The sequence below is a fragment of the Hydra viridissima genome, unplaced genomic scaffold (assembly GCF_058129835.1).
Source record: "Hydra viridissima isolate aposymbiotic clone 2 unplaced genomic scaffold, HvirCarnegie_v1 scaffold_13, whole genome shotgun sequence".
NCBI classification, from domain to species: Eukaryota; Metazoa; Cnidaria; class Hydrozoa; order Anthoathecata; family Hydridae; genus Hydra; species Hydra viridissima.
The window spans coordinates 3,861,177-3,884,365 of NW_028324312.1; the positions used below are offsets into that span (position 1 = coordinate 3,861,177).

Here is a 23,189-nt window from a genome sequence, read left to right on the forward strand (position 1 = left end):
TTTTAATCCAATATTGTACCACTTTCTTGATTTCAATTACTTTACAGCTTTGGAAATATTTTATGATTTTAGATTTAAGGGATTTAAAGAACTGATTAAAAGGAATGGTTTTTATAAAATTAGCAATTGGAAATATTCTGATGTAACATAACATAACATCTAACTGCCCATAATATAATGAAATGAAGTTTTTTATTTAATAAACTCTATGCAACTTGAACTTTTTTTTCTTCTAGAAAATGCCAAAAACAGGTACCACCACATATGGCACAATTTTTATTTAAATTGTATGTTTACCAATGAGTTAGCTAAGATTAGAATAGAGGAGGAAGGTAGGTATTAAAGATGGTTATACTAAATAATGTAAAACAATATATACAATATCTGTTTTAAAAACAACCACACTAAATATTGTAAAATAAAATACATAAAAACATTTTTGGCAAAAGTTTCAGATATATTGTGTCTGTTTTTGATTAACACCTGCACAGCCAACATGACACCAGCCTTGACATATTGGTAAAACTGAACTAGAGAGTGCATCTTTTTAAGGACTGCTTGTCAATACAAGAGTAATACTGGAATCTTTCTTTTTTTGTTTCAGTGGTAAAGTTTGTATTGTAAGTATGGATATTTTTCTAATTGGAATCTCAAAAGGAATTTGTTAAACTTTACAAGCGTTTTTTAGCGGTCAGAATGGTTGCGTCGGTACAATTTAGGACATGCCTTGAGGTACAATTTACGCAACTAATCTGGCATACAGTTAATTAAAAAATTTGACAACTAAAAATAAGATATTTTAAATTCTAAGTATTTATTTTGAATTTAGATAAATTATGCTTTAACATAAGTACACTGAACAAATCATATCTTCTGCTTTTTTAATTAAAATAAAAAATAAATTAAATACGAAAAGATTTATAATCATTTGATGAATTTGAAACAAAATTCTTATTTGCAGTAGAGTTAAAACTAGTGGAGAGTTTTTATAATTATATGAACAGGTATAACAACTTATTTCGTGTAAAACGACTTATTTTCATTATTAATTACAATTGTTTCACTGTTTCAATACATAAAAATATTTTACTTTATCAATTAAAAATATGATATAAAAATAACTAATCCAAAAGTATATAAATTATTTCTTATATGATTGTTTTATTTATAACATCTATCTCAATATTATTTCCAATAAAAATGCTGATCAAAAGAAATAATAACACATGGTAACCGTTGTTAAGCCATCCAGTCGATCTGCTCAATATCGAGTAATTAAAAAAAATTCCATTAAAGCCCATGTAAGTCGAATTCCATTAATCCACGTAAGTCGCAATTGAGCGAATCGTTGAAAAAAACTTTATATGACAAATCGTTGAAAAAACATTTTCGATATCAAGACTCATCGACAGATCGAAAAACTACTCGTTCAGTGATTTCTCAGGAATTAAAAGATTTTCGAGGAATTACTTAAACGACAAGGTCGGAAGTGGTTATTCTCCACTGCCACAAGCAACCATCATCAAAGCATAAGAATAACCGACTGCAATCAAAAGATAACATTATTTGTTTGACTTGCCCGCAACCATAAAGTGATTTTGCTTGAGCGACACCCTTCGATTAATAAAAAAAAAACTAATATTAAAAAATACCCAATCATGCAAGACAAAAAAAAAATGAAAGCAACATTTCTTACAATTTGTATTTTTTTTAAAGTTATTAAGATTTATTTACACATTGTACTTTTGAAATATTTGTATTATTTCAAAGCAAGGTGAATTTACCAACTAAGAGAACAGTTCGTCGGTTTAACAAATTTCATCTAAAATTAGTGCAATTTACCTTTTCACAAGAGAGATACGGATAAGTTGCCAAACACAATAGCTGGTCTGTTGAAAATGCTATTACAAAGTGATTTTGCGAAACGCACATCTTCTTTGCTGTGTTTGATTTTGTGCTCCATAAACCTGCAACAAAAATTAGATATGATATTCTTCGTACATGTAATTTCTTTAAAACCATTTATAACTCTTGAATTTAAAAATCTTTAAAACTTTAGTAAAACATTATGCAGGATGCGTCAAAAGGATGCGCCAAAAGTTTCACCCGCACTAGAGGTTTTAGTTTTTTGAACGATTATTGAACATCTTGAAGATTTTATTTTCGGCCCAATCTCATTTTGGACGTTGAGTGAATTTTTCAGCAGGATGATGCTCCAACTAACAAAGCTCACTTTGTTTAAGATTGGTGAGCCCAGAACATCCCAGACTTGATTCCTTTTAAAGAATGGTTCCCTCAAGTCGGGATCTTAAAAACGATGGATTATTCGGGGGTTTGAAGCGATCTTGAGAAAAATTCCAATGAAAACATCTCAAAAATATCGATTTGTAGAAGAAAGAGTTGATCAAAGCATGAGATGACCTCAATGTTTCTAACTGCGTACCACCGTGTACCACCGTGTACTTTTTTAACGCGCTTGTTGATCATTCCATAAATTAAATGTAGATATGTTGAGGTCTAACTATTTTTTCTATTGTTACATTGTCAATAAAGATTGTTACTATCAAAAAACTGAGTTTTGGGGTGTCTGGTAAATTTTCCAAATTTTCTATGAGTGAGGGTAATTTTGATGCAACAAGTAACATAAAAGTAACACCTCAATTTATGGCACGCAATTGCATAAAAATAGATGATTCTAAAAAGTTTACTAATTTACCTGAAGTTTCGTAAGATATTTACCTGAAGTTTCGTAAGATATTGAACAGTTATTAGTCTCCCAATCGATGGAATGAAATGTATTTGTAAGAGAATTCTCACTGATATTGTCTATAAAACAAATAACGTGTTTTAGGATTAAATTGCTCATCACTAACTGCAAAAGTTATGTGTTACGACAAAATCAGGCCCGTTAGAAGGTCTTAAGGATCAGAAGAAAACAAAAAAAGCAGACTTAAAACATATGAAAGGTACGGACACATTCCAGACACTGCATATATATAAATATATTAGGGACCGTCAAAAAAAAAAAAAGGAAAATTACATTTGAACGTACCATAGTGTCTTTTATTGTGAGTTTAGATGCTAGTATGAGATGAATACTTTCAGCTCTCTAGATGCACTGCTAAGAGTTGCACTTTCTAGATGCACTGGTAAGACCTATTGTTTGGGATTGTAAGTCGTTTTTTATGTAAAATAAGGCTTAAGGTAGTAGTTATTTGGGACCGGTAAAAAAAAATGCCATCTTATGTAATAAATATAGGTGGTAGTAAGATTTATAGAAAATTTCAGTTTCATTTGAGAAATGATCAAATACTTTGAGATCCAATTTCAAATTGATTTTTTAAAAAATTATCAATACAAGTTTCTACTAAACACTTTTAATGAATTCTTCCATTTGCCAATTAGAGACAAGATTGTTGAGTTAGAAAGAAAGAGAATGGATTTAAACTAACACAGAAACCGTTTAAGTGAAAATATGGTTTTAAAGAGAGAAAGATTTTCTAAAAGGCTGGAGGAGGTATTTAATGTAAGTCGAAAAAATTGTGAAGATATCATTATAAAAATCAAAAAAAAAAAAGATTTAAAAACTAGACAAGAAGATGTAGATTTTCTTAACTATTAGAAAGGATTGTGTGTTCAAAAAATGATAGGCAATCATAAAATTTCACAAAGCACTCGTAAAAAGCGAAACAAAAGCGAAACAAAAACAGAAACAAGTATAAAATTTTTAAGAATGAAAGTGTCCATTAGAAAGTGTCCATTGGAAAAGATCTTGCTTATACTGCAAGATCATGATTTGGAATTTGTTCTACTGAACTGAGTGCAACACTCGCTTATCTTATAAATAACAGTTCTGGAAGGATTGATGATATTATCTATAAGTAATGTATTTTAAGGGAGAAAAAAATCAAGTATAAATAAAACTGCGTGTAATATTAAAGATAACTTTATCATATTGACTTAGTTCTTAAAGCTAGTAATGAAAGGATACAAATATTCCAAATTTAGTTTTAAACCAGAAGAAGCTGTGCTGAAGTCACTTAAAAAACATGCTTGACATTTAAATGAAAGATTTGCTGTTATATGCCTAGCTGAAAAGTATTTACCAGTAGATCAATTAAATAAATTAGCTCAAACAGCAAAACCTGCCAGTTCTAAGATGGGAAAACTGAATTCTGAAATTCTTATTGACAATAAAAAAATAACAAAAATATTGAAGATTTTGTTAAAAACTGGTTTTTCTTTAATTTGTTTAAAATGACATTTACAAAAGACAGAATACTTGAAAATAAATTCATCATATTCGAACTTATTTCCAGGTTATATAAGATTTAAAAATTATGCCACTGGTTTTCTTGTTGCAAATGACATTGCAGAATGTTTAAATTTGGTCAAGACTTTATTGAAACTTTGAAAATTAAGACAGCAGATGAAAAAAATCTTGATTGAAAACCTTAAAATAAATTTTCTTTAAACAAAAATATAAAAATACAAAAATGTACACCCCCCACCCCCCACCTTCCTCCACACACACACAGCCTCCCAAATATATATAGAACATGATTTAAACTGGGTATAATCTGTATTTTGACTGCTGGGACCAACCATAGGAGTGCCTATATAAAAAAAAAATTTTGATGATGTAAGATGGTATCTTATATAATGAACTTTTTTTTCCAACTTTTGTATTTTATACCCCACCCTACTTTACATTTTCCAGTAAGTCATCATGAGTACAACAATTCATCAGATACCAGAAATAATTCTGGATTGAGTTGAAGCATTTCTTAACAGGGCTTCTAATTAAGGCTTCTATTTATGTGTTGAACCATACCATCAATGTATATAGATCTTGAAATGGAGTACCACCCATTAAGGGGATTTTAACAAACTGAATTGTATAAAATACGGAAATAAACATAACTAATTGTTTAACAACAACTACACTCAACCAAAAGTTTGGAACCAACCATAACTCTAATTGCATATATTCTGTGAGTTATTCAAACTAATTAAAATCGATAATTTACTGTAGTTTAAACACTTCTTAAATAATTTTTAAAACTTTTTTGAAAATTTTTATGGTGAAGCTAAATAAGTCTTTTGTAATAATATTATATAAGACAAACAGTTATTATTGTACTATATAATAAATCATATTTTATGCACATTTCAGTGTTAATTTTTGACATTTTAATACTTATTAATCTTTATCTTACTTTTTTATTTGAATGATTTGACTTTTTTAAGGAGTTGAAGGGACAATAAAGAGATTTTGTATCCATGTTACCTCAAGTGAGCTACCAATATCAGAAAGGCCTTCAGTAACATCCAAGGCAGATGATTTATGCTTAAAACTTATTTCTAAGTGAAATAAACATTTGACTGCTCCTCAGATACAATTAAACAATCAGAGAAATAAAGTCTCTTAATGACTGTGAAATGATGCTCATTAAATGTTGGTCTGAGGATTATAGAAATATTCTGGCAGTTATTAAAAGATATGGAAATTTTTTTTGATGAAAATGAAATTTAGTAGCAACTATCCACTTGACCAAGATGTATTGTTTACAAAAAGAAATAGATTTTTAACAATAATATATTCATTTTTTTATTGTTGTCTGCAATATAATTATTTTATGCAAAAATACAAGGAAACATACTTTTAAGTGATTCCAAACTTTTGGTCAGTAGTGTATCTCAACAGCAGACACTAGCAATGGCTCATTTGGATTTAATGTTTTCATCCTTACAGCCATAGTATTGCAAAAATGTTGAAAAAGAACCTTGACAAGGCTTATTTTTAATATTTTTAAAATATTTAATTAACTCTTGTATGAGATATCAACAAAAATAAATTATATTTAATACTTTAACATAAAGCTCATAGATATAATGACTGCATGCTAATTATCTCATAGCTTTCCTTACCTCTCTAATTGTGTGCAAACACTATTTAGCCATTTAGTGTTTGTAGCAGTTTTGAGAATGGACAGAAATTAAAGGATATCAAAAAGAGTTCATTCTTCTTGAATTGCTTTTATTTGTGTGCTTGATTTATCATTGTCAACAAGAACAATGCCAAAAAGTTGAGTATTGGGAACGCCTGGACAATAATAACAGCCACTCTCAACTTTTTTTTTTGCCAAAACCTGTAGTGTTACTAATTGTCAATATTTGACGAGATTTTTAAGCTTGTTTTTGATCTTTTAAGATCTTCTTTGGCTTGGCAAATTACTCTGTAAGATTGAGAAATTGTTTGTTTGTTAGAGTTTCAAGTTAATCATAATAAAATCTAAAAATGATAAACACATAAAATACACACTGCCAGCATCAATACACAAGTTATGTTGTTAAATACAAAACACTCTTTTGAGAAAAAAACAGTTTTTCATAAAGTAGGCTCATAAATCTAAAACTTTACATTTCTTCAAATGTAAAGTTGTAGATTTTTAAGCCTGAAATTTTCCATGGATCTTGTAAACACCTAAATTCATTATAAGATACCACCTTATATGATTAACTTATTTATTTTTATTTTTGGGGTGGGGTGGGGGTAGATTGTGTGTATGGAAAGAAATAGGTGAAGGGATAGGTACTTAAAAAAATCATTTTTAAAAGAATAGTTACACTAACTTACAGTATATCATACTCAATGAACAAGTCTGCACACGTAGCAGACTCTTTGTTGTGCACCAATCAATAGATACTATGGCATTTTCAGACACCTAAAAAATAATATTTGATATTTTTTCTAAGTTCAATAATTTTAAAGTATAAAAATTAGTTTTAATTAATACTTTATGAACTTTTTTTTGTTGCAAATATTTTTAGCACCATTTTTAACAGATGTTATGTCAAACTTTGAATAGATTTATGTTCTGTAAAACTCTGTGTAAAATTATTCTTGCGCAAGCCTAGAGAAAGCTTCTGTTTTTAATTTATTTATGAACATGTAAGTAATAAAATGACTAAAACTTTTATTTTTACTTTCCAATTAGAAGTTCAAAATCAATGTTGTAAATACCGTTGCTCGATGAACAACATAATTCTCGTACAAATCATAATGGTAAAGAATGATATTGCCATTCATATGGCCAGATGCCAAGTAAGAACCATCTAAAAAATAGATGACATCTAACTTCAACTTTATCATGTAAAAAATTTTAAATAAAAAAAAAAAAAGGTTTTTCTGTATTTTTATCTTTATGATCATTATGATTGTTTTGTTAAAATTTCTCTTTAATAAACAAAATAAAACTGTTCATAGAAAACTTTATCTTAATACAATGAAGATGCAGGTAGATAACACCATTAAATTCTATTTCTATAGAACTTTAATTTTACTTATCTTTGTTGAAAACTTTACCATTTTATGATTCTTTTTAATTTAGAAGTCTACCATTTGGTAAGCAGTAGGATATAACCTGTTTTATGAGTAAGTGTACTGAAAAAGGATTTCACCTTTTGCAAATTGTAAGCAAGTCACTGAAGAACTTTCGTTTTTAAATTTCTCAATAAAGCTGCCAAAACTGGAATCCAGCACATGAATGCTAAAAAATAAAACAAAAAGAAACACAGATATAAGGAATAAAAGTAAATACAAATATAAGGAATTGATGTAAGATAATAATATTAAAAAAATGTTAGAAATATTATAGGTTTAAAAAATTTTAATTCTTTTTTTTAAATTTATAATACTTCTAAAATTTTTATTAACAATATTCAATATTTTAGAAAAACTACTTCATTAAGGAACAAATTAGAGAAAGAATACTCAGCAAACTGGTAAAACAATCCAGAAAAGTTTTACCTTCCGTTAAGACATCCAACAAATAATAGATCCTTACAAGGATGAAGAGTCAAATAGCTACCATTACCCTATAAAGCAACTAGAACTTTTACATTAACAATAAATTTACAGGAAATCTTTTATGCAATCTTGTTATAATTCATTAAAATTTAGTTGAAACCAAAAGTTTAAATGAGTTAATCTTACTTTCAACAAATAGGACCAGATGAGAGATTTATTGTCAGCATTATACATATTTACAAATCCATCAGAGGAGAGTGTAAAGCAGATTTCACTATAGGATGCATGTGGGCATATGCTGACTATTTCATCTGCATGACCCTAAAGTGTTTAAAGTATTACATGATTAAGCTTTGTCTAAAAGTGGCATAACAAATATTGTATAATTATCATATAATTATCATATGTATATATATATATATATATATATATATATATATATATATATATATATATATATATATATATATATATATATATATATATATATATATATATATTTGCCAATTTACCTCAGACAAAATACTTTTGTTAATTGACTTTACTTCATTCGGTGGAAGGTTAACAAACAAACTAATAATTGAATTGCCTGATGTAACAACATATAAGAGATTCTCTAACAGGGAAAAAGCTAAGCAACCAACACATGATTCAACCATCTAAAGAAAACTTTTAATATTTTTAAAAAGAAGTTCTTTCTTCACTCAAGCAAATGATCAATTTTAAAAAATTGAGCATATACGGAATTTCTTTTTAAAAATATCAATCACTTTATTACATGAATTACAAACATTTTCTATTTCTTATAAGAACCTTAGCTACCTTTAAGAGACAAACTTGATTTTTGTTTTTATCCCATAACTTAATTTCTAAATCTTTACAAGATCCAGTAATAAAGTGATCTTGTTTTGTGGAAATGAGGGATGAAATTGGGCCGGCATGCGCATCTTTAATGAAGCAAGTTACAATAAACTTGTCTTTCAACCTTGAACTAGCTTCTGATTCATAAATGTTCCCAAGTGAATCACCAATTAAAAAATCCTCATCATTTGTGTATGCTGCAGCAGTTAAACTTCTTCCAGTTGCAAAACCCTGTATAAGATATTTGAAAATTTGTTAGAATTCATTATAAAAATTTAAGTCTGCAATATAAAAATTACAATAAACCAACCCACATTGAAACCTCCAACATTCATACTCCAACAACATTCTCCAGCAACTTTAGTAAAAAATACAATAAGTGCTCCACTTCCATAAATAACAAATGATGAGTTGGTAGGAGATGAAGCAATTAGAACAGAGCCAGAACCCTATTTTAAAAGAGCTTTTTTTAAACTCAAAGCTCTTAAACATTAACTTTAATAATCTACATAAAATCAGGAAAATTACTTTTTGCTGTGCAAATTTATTTAGCCATGTTTGTAAAAAAAAAAAAAAAAAAAAAAAAAAAAAAGACAAACTTTGAGCTCCATTTTATAGACAGTCTCTGCTGTTTTAATATTATACACATGAATTTGTTTATTGTGGCTTTCTTTATTTTCTTGGACTGTAGCAATGTAGCTGATTAGAGATGATGATGACTATAATTTAAATATATATATATAACTTTAGTAAAGAAAAAATTTACAAAATTGAAGTATGCTTCACATCAACATTATATAAAATATATACTCTCACTTACATGGCTAAATTTTTCAGGTTTAAGAAAACTTATTGCAGAAACTGTGCTTTGTGTATGAATTTTAAAATCAGTTGTTAACTTCACAGAATCCCATATATAAATCACTCCCTATAAAAAAAACATTTTTTATTGGATTACGTTTACATTCAATTACAGTAATTATAATATCCATACCTTGCTAAGATATGTAATTTACAAATATATATACAATATTACAAATATACATGTATTACTAAAATATATGTCATATTACAAATATATATGTAGATTTACAAATATTTAAGTAAAATATATTGCAAAGTCATTTTTTTCAAGCTTACATATTTTCATTAAAAAGATCTTTTTCATAAAAATATTTATGCATAAAAATATTTGAGGAGATGTTATCATTTCGTTCATGAGCAGCAATTACACATTTCTAATCATACGATTTTAAACTTGAAAATTCAATTTAACCACATGTCAGCTAATTTAAATAAGGACAAGTAAATAAAATATTTTGCTTTCATCAATAGAAAAATTTTTCATGAAATATAAGATCTTAAACAAAGTTTAAGAGACCTGTAAACTGCTTTCCCCACTTACAAAAAATTATATAAAAATAAGATACAAATATTGGGGTAGAGCAACACAATCACTAAATGTAATAAGATAATTGGAGTTAAATTTCTTCCGGCCAGTAATAAGGTAAATGATTGCTAGAAGAAAAGTTAAAAAAAGTTTTAACTGTATAATCACCTTATGAATACCTTCAGTCTTTATATCTTGTGCGCTTGCAACAAGATTTTTTTCAACACACAGACTAAAACAAGCATAGAGATTGTCTGCATATTAATTATAAAAAATCATCAAAATGTCAATTATAAAAAAATAACATTTTAAATTATTTAAACTTTCCTTTAATTAAAAAAAAGCTTAAAAACAATTTTGTTTTAAGCACCAAGTTACTTTATGAGTATGATTCCGATAATAAACTTGGGTCAGTTTTTCAGGATCCATAAGAACAACAATTGAACGAACAGCAAACAACAGCTTGTTAAGGGGTGTTATATGAATGTCTATACCACTAAAGCCATATCTAAAATTCAAGGGAAAGTTGGAAACTATGGAGAATATTTAAAAAAAAAAAAAAAACAGTAAAATGCTTAATTATAAAAAATGAAAGTTTTACTTGCAAGAATTTTTTTGTTTTACTTGCAAGAATGTTCCATGCAAAAAAATTTTTAATTTTAAAAAGTAAAAAACAACAATAAAGTCCATGAAAATGGGGTATTTATAAATCTTATTAGATTTTTAATGGGAAATTGTAAGAAAAAATTGTTAAAAAAAGGTAATTATTGCATATTTGCAATCGCTACCCTTTCTTAACATAATTTTTTCTGCAACCTGATGCTCGATAACTTGTGTAAAGCATGTCAACAGTTTTTTGAGAAAAAGTTCTGAATTAAAAATCAATTTTGAATTAAAATTCTGTTTCTAGAAAAAAAGCTGTCACAAAAAAAAAATCTTGATGCTAAAATAAAATATGCAGTGAAGAATATAAAGTTTTCTATAATGCACATAAGTTTAACATTCAAAAGCATTTATGCAGAAGAAGCATATAAGTGAGCTCCTCATAAGTGAAAACATCAGTGCACAAATCAATTAACTCCAATTTTTTGAAAAATTTTAAATTTAAGTGTCAGAACACTTAGTGTAGTCGTAACGTTTCATATTTATAATAACTTTGCTGAATAATAAAGATTAAAAGCATTAAACAATAAATTTTTTTTAATACTATAAAGGGAATTTTAAAAAACAATCTAAATTGTTTTATCACATTTTTAGCTTTATGGAGTTAATCAATTTGTGCATTGAACAAAAAAAAGAAAGAAAGATCTTTTACATCCATTCTAGGGTTAATCTTTTTCTTTTTTTAGATTGCTGTATAAGATTTGCATCTGATGATTGCAGTTTTAATGATGGATATAGAGAATAAGATGTTCCTTTTATTTCAACTTTTACTAAAAAAAAAAAGAACATTTATAAATTTACTGAGAGTTTATTTGTGGAGTACATAATGTGCTAATACTTAGCAACTCTTATTAACAAGTAAACTTGATTAAATTAAATACAAGCAATTATACAAACTTGGTTCCAGGATTATGTTAACACTATCCTTCTTATTTTGATTAAGTGGAGCTTCTGGATGACTTTTAGAAACACTTGTGTTTTCAATAACTTGTGAAACTTCACTATGGCAAATTTTATCTTTAGTATTTTCATCTGAATTTATCGTTACATTTGAATGTGTTTTTATTATTGCATTAGGGATGATAGGAATGTTGAAAGTTTTTTTTTCTTCCACCTCCTCTTTTACTTCCAATACAACTGCCTTCTCTTCTCTTACTGACAGAACATCAAAAGATGAAGTAATTGGCAATGGTTCAGAAACATTTGAAACTAAGATTTGCTCAGAACTTGTTTTATTCTCTGAAGTAATTTTTACTTTTGACTTTTCAGTTTTTGTGTTAACTGCATTTGACTTTTTGTTGCTTAAACTGCTCGTTGTAATCTCCACATCAGTTGTTGTGTACAGACCACTATTGATGTCAGAGGTGTATTGGCATTCAGAATCAGAATGACTTTTTTCTTTGGTGTATGTTTTTTTCTCTAATAAATAAAACTCTGTAAAAGACATCTATACTTTTAATACATCTATTTACTTTCTTTAATATATCTATTCATTAAAAGAAGGTGAAAATTAAAAATTATAATTGAAACCGTTGTTGTTTATCTGTATGAAAATCAGCTCTCTTCGTTTTTTTCCTTTCATTGTTTTGATTCTCTCTGATTTAGTCCAGTCTTTACGAGTCTTAGTATTTGGCTCATCACTTGGACTATCTTTCCACCAGCATCGATTGCCAGCACATTCAAGTTTCTTTAACATTTTATCATCTTTTATCCAGTGTTTTCTATTTGACCTATCATAAAAAGTACTTGAGGATGATAGTTTTTTTTTTTGCTTGCATTTTTTAGAACTGTCACAAGGAGAATTACTTTCCAGTGAATAAGTCTGCGAACTCTTAGGAAAAGCCATAGCACTTGGCTCACTTTTTTGTGCAGGGTTTCTGTAATGAACCTTAAAAATAAGAAGAAAAAAAAAAGCATTTTCACAGCTGTTTTTTTTAAATAAAAAAAAAAAAAAATTTATAAGTTCAAAAAAATATAATTTTTTTAAACATCACTGACCATTTCTTCAAAAAAACTTACATTTGTTTCAAACTGGTTCAAAGGTATCTTTAATGCACCAATGTCCTCCAACTGTTGACTTGATAAAACATTTTTATGAGATAAACTATCTGGTAACTTGCAAAACATTTTCATGTTATTAGGTAAGGTTCTTTGGGAAGAGTTTAAATCTACAGGAGGTAAAATTGTAGGCTGCAATTCAGACAACATTCTCATAAATATCTCATAACTAAAGTAAGAACAAAACATAAAAAATCAGCAGGAAATCAAATGAAATTAATGAAAAGATATATAACATTTAGTTTTTCAAAATATATACAATATATTTTGTAAGACTAAACTTAACATTTGTAAAAAAAAAATAATGATAATAAATACAAACAATGCTTACTTAACAAGACCATCAGATTGAAGATTACAGTATTGCATTGTCTCAAAGAAGATAGCTAAATTTAAGCCGCTGTTCAATGATTCTAGTTCTTCTAAAATCTTAAAAGTTGGCATTTATATTAACTTAAATTTTTCAATGCTCCATGGTTAAGTATTACATTGTCATAAATAGCAGAAATATATAGATAAATATTGATTTGATGAAAATAAGAGTAGTGTTTTCCAACTCCATCGGAAAATTATATAGAAAAAAATCACTAAAAATGGTTGAACCTATTATAAAAGATTAGGTAAAGATATTTTTCTACCAACCAGAACAAGACTTTATATTGACTACAAATCCTATTTGGAAAATTTGCTCAAAAAATATTGGGAAAAATAATTAAATTGGAACTGATATATTGTCTAAGCAATTACTTGCATTACATATATAATATAAGTTTACATTCAATGTCATGCTTTATAAATTTTCAAAAAATAAATTTTAAACGTTAAATTTTTTAAAATTTTATTTCCAGCATGTTTTGATCTTTAATTGATTTTAAGGACAACTATAAGGGTTCCTTAAAAAGTTATTTTAAAAAAACTTCTTTACTGAATTGATTAATAAAAATATTCATCTTTAAAGTTTTTTCTTATCATTACTATCTGCCTAAAATTCATAAAATTTTAACACAAATCTAAAATTTTGACCTAAAATATCCATCATTTGAACATTTAACTACAATCTAAATAAATTTCTCAGTGACCTTATATAATTCATTAATACAGATTATCCACCAAAAGATTCAATTTGCAAGAGAATTACTAAAAGACATCATTTTTATTCAAGACCTATAATTATGATTTTCAGAATCTTTTTACAAGTATTTTAACAGGAAAATTAAATTTGAGACCAAAATATGCAAAAAGATTTCCCAAAATTTTTTCTTTCTTTTGTTAAAAACAGAAAACAGTTGAAAACAGAAAGTATTATGAACACTTGAACACAGAAAGTATTATGCATACTTGAACACAGAAAGTATTATGAATACTTGAAAACAGAAAGTATTGAAAAATGTGATGGAAGCTATAGAATCCACTTTAGCACTGATATTAACCACTTAACTTTTTGAGTGAGTTTGATAAATATATAACAAAGCTTTTTTCTTAGAAGGGGTCACAAAAATTAATCGTTATATTAAATGTAAATAACTCTTACTGATTTGTATTTATTTAGATTTTGTTGAATGTTGAGTGAGCTGAAAGTATACAAACCTGATTTGCATAAATTTGAATGGAACATTTTATTGCATTTGTCTGTAAGAATACCATTTTAATCACACAGCTATGAAATATTGGTTCATAACTTGTCATACAACTAGATTTCTTGATAAGTTTAGATTTTCATTTGCATTTAAATTTAAATTTACCTATAAAAAACTGAAAACTTTTAAGACATTTTACTTTAACAACTCGGGTTTAATGTAGAATTCATTTAGCTTAGGGCTCAGAAACCGGTGGAAACTGCAAACGGTTGACCGGTTTTTTGTGAAATTTTCCTGAAATCGAAAACCAGTTTTTTTAAAAGAAAAAAACCGCAAAACTGATTGTTAATTAAATATTTTAATAAATGCTTTGAATTTTCTACTGGTATTAAGTAACTACCAGATTTACAGATTTTTTGTTTTGACAAGTTATCAATTGATATTGAAAATACAAAGATTGTGAGTATACTGAATTTTAAAAAGTACTTTGATAACGCATTTACTTTTATTTATTTCTATATTTTTCTACCAATTTTAAATGTATTACAGATTGACAAAATATTTTAACAATATATAAATTTCATAATATTTATAATAATCAAAACAAAACAATCCAACAAAAATCAGTACTACTAACTGGAAGTATTTTGCTTTCCTCTCTTTTTGATAAATTTTCTTATTCAAATTGTGATAACAATCTCAAATTAAAAAAAATGAAAAAAGAAAAACAAGTTTGTTGTTAATAAATTTGTTTTTGTAATGCTAAGAAATGCTAACTTTTGTATTACTTTAAAAATTATAAATTGTAGCATATTTTTACATTATTCTATAGTAAACTGGTAGCAACAGCATCAGGATCGCCATCTTTAGTGCAGCAACTGCAGCAATCAATATCTGAAGTGTTGCAGGTTCCAAAAGCATGTGGAAAGGCAAACAAAAACAGTTTTGTTTCATTCTTTTAAAATAAACTAAAAACGTTTAGTATCACTAAGACAAAATCTACAACTTCCAAAACTTATTAAATGCTCTGGAATTGATCCAACCTACATCAACAGAAAGCAAGAGAGTTTTTTCAATCCCCGGTAATTTCTATACAAAATTACATTCTTCAATGAAATTTGATCTGTTGGATGCACTAGTCCTCCTAAAATATTACTTTATTTAAAAAAAAAAAATTTCAAGTGACAGTTACTTTATTATGTGTGCTTTTTACTGTGCTACTTTAAAATATTCTTATTGCTAAAAAAAAATGGTTTTGCTAAATTTCTTTTTTTTTAGACTTTTTTGTTTTCTTTAGTTTACAAATCCAATTCCAGTATATAATTTCGGTAGATTATATTGGATTTTTATATCAATTATAAAAGTTCATTTTTGTAATATAAAAACTGGTGTAAAACCGGTTAACCGGTTTTACAATTAAAAAAAACCGAAAACCGGTCTTTTGAAATTCTCCTGTTTTCTCCAAGCCCTAATTTAGCTTTTGAAGAGCTGACAAAGTCAACATTTGATAATATTTTTTTATTATTAAATAATGAAAATCATATTGTTAAGAAGTTTTTAATTATGATGTGCAAATAAAAAAACCTTTCAAACATGACTGATATGCAACTAAGAAAATTATGAATAATGAATAATGACCTCAAAAAAACCTGAATAATGAATAATGACCTAACTGTATAAAATTATCCTAGAAATAGAAATAGGGCAATTTGTCCAGCTACTGGCTACCACCCATATATTGGCCACAACAAAATTATTTACCAATGACCTTTACACTTATGCTTTAGTTTATTGTTTCTGTATGATTAATAAATGTGGAAGTTGATTGTCATCTATTGAGCTCATTTTCAAAAAAACAGAATGTTTGGTGTTTTGGAAGAAAAACAAGTCAAAAGAATGTGGAGTTCTGCTAGCATTGAATGCTGTGGAACTGTCATTATCTGCTAAACTGTTGAATTCTTACCAAAAGATCATGGTGTTGAAATAGAGATTACATATGACAAAGATTTTTTCCTTAATAAAAGTTTTCATTCCTAATACTTTACAATCAACCCACCATTTACTATTATTCTTGTACAGTATTAATGCAACTACTATTATAACTGAATTAAGTATTTAAGTTTCTTACTATGTAATATAAACTTAATAGAATTACATAGAGCAACAAAACAATTACTAAAAAAAGATTTAAAAAAAATACCTCTTCTGAATAAAGATGCCTTGTCTGAGACTTGTCCATGGTTCTAAGGATGTTATGAAGATAATTTATGTTAGAATGATTTGAATAAGTTAACAACCTTAATTCAAACTGAAGCTCTGATCGTAAACCAGGTGGCAAAACAGCACTCAATGACGAGTGAATGGAAGGTGATTTCTGTGTGTTTCGCAAACCAGCGATCTCATTCTTAGCTTGATTTGAGTCATAAATGTTTTGTGCAAGAAAAAGATTTGATTGATGTGAGCTTGAGACATTGGTCAAGTAATAATCTAAAAAACAACAAATAACAAAAAAGCTATAAAACAGCTTGTAGTATTCACATTTGCTCTTAATACTTATCTAAACATTTAATATTTGATATTAATATTAATATTTAAAGTTCAATATTTATTAGCAATATTCAAAACTTATTGTTAATATTCAAATTAATACTAAATACTAATATTAAATGTTAATATTTAATACTCAGATATGACAAATAATATTGTAGCTCTTTTTGTTTAAAGAGTTATGACTGTTAAGGTACGTTCAATATAAAACAGAAAATGTTTTAGCTCAAAACATGTAATGGTTATTGACTATTATTAATTTTGCAGTTAATGATTGGTCAGGATATTATTCTTTTTTACAACAAACCACCCCATCTGGTGCATTAATTTACTGATTAACAAGCAAACAGTGTTTAAATGACTTTAAAGACTGTAAATTGAATATGGACAAAAATTTATTTAATAGTACTTATAGTAACAGGTAAAGTTGCTCTTTCTTAAACCTCAATCACAGCCTTAAACTCTTGCAGGTATGCTAGATGTTCAAGACTTCTTGATGAAGTGTTAAAACTCATTCAAGTTTAGGTGTTGTTTGATACAAGTCCCTGCTTAGAATTGAACCCCCCCCCCCCCCCAAAAAAAAATCAATAAATTAAAGTCAGGGAAACTAGAAGATTAAATATCTTTAGGCCAGAATTTGGTATTGTCTCTGAGCCAAGTTTGCTGTGACAAAGTTTTCATTATCACTAAAGTTGGCTTGCATCCAGGGAATAACAAAAGGTTGAAGAATGTTCTCTACAACTTTTTTGCACCTGTCCTGAAGCTTGATGGTAGAAACACAGGAGGGATTTTAGGGCTGTTTGAAGTAACCAAATAAAAGATCATAACCTGGTTAGAGTGTTTTGTCTAACTGATTGTTTTGATGTCATCAGGGACATCCTCAAGGTAGAGGATGAGTCAAGGTCTTCTTATCTGAGAAAATGACTGGAGTTTTTTGTTGAGAACTCATTTTTCTAACTCAAGATTTGTTTTCAATACAATCTTTGACAACCATTATGACAGCCTCTGACACATGTCTTATGACAGTCTTCTCTGACACATCTTCAGCAATTGTTTTCATGGTCTTGATGGTGTTACTCTTGATGCTGGTCTTAAGATTTGTCACAAAGGCTTTGGTAGCAACTGGACACTTAACTTTTGCTTCTGGGTTTCTTTTGGCATTACCATCACTCAGACATTTTTTTGATATTGTAAGCCAATTTACCAGATATATTAAATGTCTTTGTAATGTTGCTGGAGGTAATACTTCCATGAAGGGCCTTCACTACTTGCTTACAATTTTCCTCTTGTATTTTAAAGGAGAAATTGTAAAGATGTTGTAGAGATTGGTCATAAGAACTACAGAAAAATAATAATTTCAGATATTCCAATCCAAATATTGAGCCAATACATTTCTTTAATACTTAATCACATTATATAATCCTAGTATGATCACTGAATTTTGTCCAGAGCTTAAAAAAGCAAACTTCCTTTATTCTTTTATATTACCTTGAAACCTTATCCTGAAATAAGAATTTTTCTTCTGCTGGGTTATTGGAAGGGTTGGCAAAAGCTTGGTAAAGTTAAAATTTTGCTCAACTTTTGATAGCTTTGTTAATATTTAAAAATATCTTATGCACTCAAATCTTGCTGCATCCTGGATAAAAGAGGATATGAGTCAATCATATATCTAAAGCTTATGTTAGTACGAATAAACATAAAACTCTATCAACTTAATTTTGTTAAAACGTGGCATATTGTAGATTTACTTATTAAACCATGTGTATGACCTTACCTGAAGGTTGATGACTTGAAAACATTTTTTGGTTGCAAAGCTGAGACTAAGAGGCCAGTGACACATGTTTCAGTAGCTATAGTTTTGTGAAAGGAAGTACTTTTTTCTCTCGAATTTACTGTAGTAAACTTATGTTATACAGCCTCTACATGGCGCAACTAAGGCCAATGTATACAAGTTAGACTAATTTTTTTTTTATGTTATAACTGCTATCATTCAAAATGACAAGAAAGTACAGGAGAAAAAAGAGCAATCTTAATTTTAAAAAATTGAATAAAAGGACAGGATATGTAAAAAAGGCCTGTATACTTTATTCAAATTCCCATTGATGGCTAAATTGTAAAAGAACTTACAAAAGGAGATCAATTTACCTTTGAACAACTAACAGAATGACTAGAATGCCTGAAAAAATTTATGTTCTAAGAATTTCAGGTTTGGGTTCAGGCAAATTTCAAAGTATTGCTATGCAGAATCTAGTTGAAGTCTATGGATTAAAAAATAAAGCTTAAGTTGAGACTTTTGACACCACCACTTGCAATAAAAAGAAGTATAATTGGCTAGCCGTTGTTGCAGGTATTTTAGCATAAATATATATACTGACAAATTTTTAATGCTTTATATATATTCAATATATACATTCCATATTTATATATATACACACACAGAGTAGGTTTGTGTAATACCTATACAGGTTGAATCAACCAACACACTTACATAGAGACACTAGAGAATTGCATGACTTCAGCAGACATTCTCATTGATTAAAATGAATTAAAATGTGCAGCCAAGGCTTGTATGGAAGAAAATGAAATAAATTAAATCCAATAGCCAGCTCAATCACCAGATTTGAATCTGATTGAATCTAGTTGGTCTTAGATGGACAAAAAATCCATCAGGTTCAGAACAAGGTACATAAAGTTACACAAAATTAAATATCTAGATGATAAATTATGTGAATCTTATCCCACCATATTTTATATTAGGAAATGAGATGTAAGGTTCTAAGCTCAAAGTGAAAAAAAAATTGAATCATGCTTGCTTTTTATCATCAAAAATTTTTAAAAGTAAGACTAATGGAGTTATACTATGATTTATGTTCAAGTCAAACAAGGACTACAAATTAATTCATTTAATGGATTTTCTTATACATCGCAGAAAAAAAATTTGACTTGATTAGATAATAGACTTTCATATATAGCTCTCATCAATTCCAAAACACCTGTAATTTCATTAAAAAAGCTTGTGAAGATCCTACACTATTTTATGTCATGGAATTGAAACAGGATATGGTAAAAAACATGACTGGTTTTTGTTAGACCACTTTATAAAAAAAGGATGCCATTTTTTTAACTAGATTTTTTTTAAGCAGATATTTTTTTAAGTAGATTTTTTTTAAGTAGATTTTTTTTTAAGTAGATATTTTTTTAACTAGATATTTTTTAACTAGATATTTGCACAAAATTTAGCCATTCCATAAAAATGTTGAGGAATATAAACTAAAGTTGGTTAATTCATTTTTAAACTATATTAAAATTATTGTTTATATCTTTTAAATCTATATGGTGTTTAGGCCCTAATTTATTGAAAAAATCCTGAAAAATCCAGGGTCATATTCAGTATTTTTGGACAGTCATAAGCAGACTATCAGTGGACAAAGATCTCTCATGAATACTGAAATATCAATAAATTCTAATGATTCTTTGAAGCTAATATCAAGAATCTTAATGTTGTAAATAACTGTAGTAAAAGGTTTGTTAAGAAGGAGTCCTTAAACAAGGTGCACTCAGAGGAAAATTACCAGAGTATTTTTTTTTTCACAAGTGCTTTTAAGTTATTTTTATTACTACTGGATAAAGGAAAAGAAACAAGGATGCGGATGTTAGGGATGCAACTACAAGGATTGTCTAAGATTTTTTAATATACATTTTTTTTTTTTTTCAGTTCATAATATCAGCATAGGTATTTCTTTTTTGCATATTTTATAACTTAATAACTGTATATAAAATAGAAATTCTTAATAGATATCTTTTCTTTAATTTTTTTCACCTGTTTATTTATCAGAGGAAAAAAAAGAAAATTTTATTCAAAGGAGCCTGTTTTGATAATATTTACAATGACTTGTTGATTTGTTGGAGAAAAAAACTTTTAAGGTGTGCAAGACTCTTACATAGCAGCAAAAATATTGAAAAATAAGCAAAATTTCAACTTAATCAAGCTTGTCCCTTCTAAAAGTCTATATAACAAAAGAAAAGATTTTCATTAAATAAATAGGAAGCTGCACACCTCATGCATATATTTGTTCATTTTGATAAAACATTGTATTTCTTACTTCACAACAATATTTTAAGTTTGATATTGGAGAATATTTTTTAGTTATGCCAAACAACCAGAGCATGAAAAGAGATTGTAAGCTCTAGCAAAAGGCAGAGTTTAAATATATTTTGTTAATAGGAAGTTAATCAAGCAGACAAAATATTGATAAGCTTCCAAGTAGTGAAAAAATGTTATTGATAAGCTTCTAAGTAGTGAAAATATGTTATTGATAAGCTTCTAAGTAGAGAAAATATGTTATTGATAAGCTTCTAAGTAGTGAAAAACAATCATAAGGTTAAAAACACTCTAAATATCCAAATATTTTTGAAAATGAACTAAAAAAAGTTTTAAAAACTGATTGTTGTTTTAAATATGTATTAAGTTAATTATGTCCCACAAATATCTATTTGATACAAATTTTTAAAATTAATATATCTTACCTTGTGGAGAAAGAACAGATGTGTGTAACTGTTGAAGTGCCCGCTGTTTGTTACGGTGTGCTTCAATGCGATTATTAGCACTAGATGCTTTAGTGATCCTAAAACATAATCATGATTGTGATTTTTAGCAATTTTGCAAGATATTATGAATCCTGAAACTAAAAAATATAGTGTGTAATATGAGGTCATTGTATCATTTTGCAACTGAACTAATAATGGCAGACCTTCAGCTCAAAAAACAAAGAGACATATTGTGATGGGTGAGCATAGTAATATACAGATAATTGCTAAAATATTTTTTATTTAGAAATTATTAGAAAATTTTTCAACCAAGTTTGAAGGAGTGGAAAAGCATAGATAAGAACATATCACAAGTTTAAAAACTTAAAAAGTATTACAAAAACTCTGATACCATCAGAACACCTGAAAAGAAAATCAATTAATCAGATGTAAAGACTTAATCTTAAAAATCCTGCAGAACAAGATAAGATTTATTTTTTATAAAATTTTGATTAGCCATGATCAAAAAGTTATTAAAACTAAAAAATGGCAGATGTTTATGTGCAGAACTTTCTGAAGCTCTAAGAGATACATATAAAAATATTCTACAACTGTCACGGTTTTTTTTTTTTTTGCCAGCAAAGAAAGACACATGATACCTTAAAGACTTTGTAGAAAAAAGTGAGTTAACACAGCTGATTGCATTAAGTAAACAATTGTTAAGCCCAAGGCCATTTATGAAATGGAAGACATTAAGTGTTTTAAGAGTCTGCAACATCATACAAGGCTTAAGTAATGCAGAAGCAGATGGCTAAAAATGTTTATGATGACATAATACTTAACTCTACTTTGGACTACAACATCTAATATTCTCTTAAATGCAACATAGTAAGATTAATATTTGAGATGAATCAGGACCATTAGGTTTGAGTATTATAGAGAAAGTTTTTTTTTACCTTCATAACATTTTTTAAAAATAAGTAGATGTTACTATATATCCAGTTTTTGTTTATAAACATAAAACTGCCCTCAATGCTCCAATTTACTTATTTATCTTAGAAAATATAATAAAAACACTCAAAGAAGCTGTCTGCAGGTTATTTTGGAATAAACCATTATATAAATCATTGCAATTTATATTAGATATTACTTTTATAATATTTCAAAACTTTTGCTTTTTTAAATTTAGTTTCTATCATACCAAATTTCTGCTTGGTCTTGTTTGGCAGGAGCACTTTGAGGATGGATTGGAACTGTAACCAACTTTCCTCCTACAATCTTTGTTTTCCATTGAGAATGCATGTAAGTTTAATTTTCATATTATCTTTTAACATTTCAACTTTTGACAAGGTATTAAGTGTTTTGCATATATTTGACTTCTTTCTTCAGGGAAATAAACCTAAATATTTTTTCTATTAATATTAAAAGAAGTAGAAATTATAATAGTAGTAATAGTAGATTATGATTATCAAGTAGTAGTAATAAAAATCTATTTACATTATTTTCTTGTTTTTACGCTTAAAAATGTCATGAAACATAATTGTTAGAAGCAAATAAATAATATTTTATATACTTTTTTATTTTTTCAAATTATTTAAAATAAAAAATATAAATTTTTAAGAGTTTAAAGAGCAATCTTACAGTGGTACAAAATATGTCACAAAAAATACTTTGCTCTTAGCCTTTATTTTTCAAAGCAAAAGAAATTTCTTTGTAAACCATAAAATAAATAGTAGGACTTTCAAATCAAGCT

At 27.6% G+C, this 23,189-nt stretch overlaps 1 protein-coding gene across 2 annotated transcripts; it reads right to left on the reverse strand.

The window, feature by feature from the left end:
- Positions 1-1,286: 1,286 nt before the first annotated feature.
- Positions 1,287-22,899, reverse strand: LOC145194956 (echinoderm microtubule-associated protein-like 1). 2 transcript variants are annotated; one of them, XM_090069925.1, is made up of 23 exons: positions 22,638-22,899; positions 21,437-21,534; positions 16,563-16,849; positions 13,117-13,214; positions 12,747-12,954; positions 12,258-12,615; positions 11,625-12,146; positions 11,380-11,497; positions 10,435-10,572; positions 10,233-10,296; positions 9,495-9,602; positions 9,274-9,393; positions 8,989-9,123; positions 8,636-8,905; positions 8,326-8,472; positions 8,000-8,134; positions 7,814-7,881; positions 7,465-7,553; positions 7,028-7,119; positions 6,641-6,728; positions 2,740-2,826; positions 1,843-1,967; positions 1,287-1,614 (listed from the first exon to the last, which is right to left on the reverse strand). In XM_090069925.1, exons 1-23 carry the CDS (start codon positions 22,736-22,738, stop codon positions 1,471-1,473), a joined length of 3,600 nt encoding a protein of 1,199 aa, XP_089926051.1. In that variant the 5' UTR covers positions 22,739-22,899; the 3' UTR covers positions 1,287-1,470. The 2 variants fall into 2 exon arrangements, 1 of the variants encoding a protein (XP_089926051.1); XR_016446108.1 differs by lacking the exons at positions 1,287-1,614; positions 1,843-1,967; positions 2,740-2,826; ... (6 more) ...; positions 8,636-8,905; positions 8,989-9,123 and having other exon boundaries at positions 9,342-9,393; positions 10,443-10,572.
- Positions 22,900-23,189: the final 290 nt, after the last annotated feature.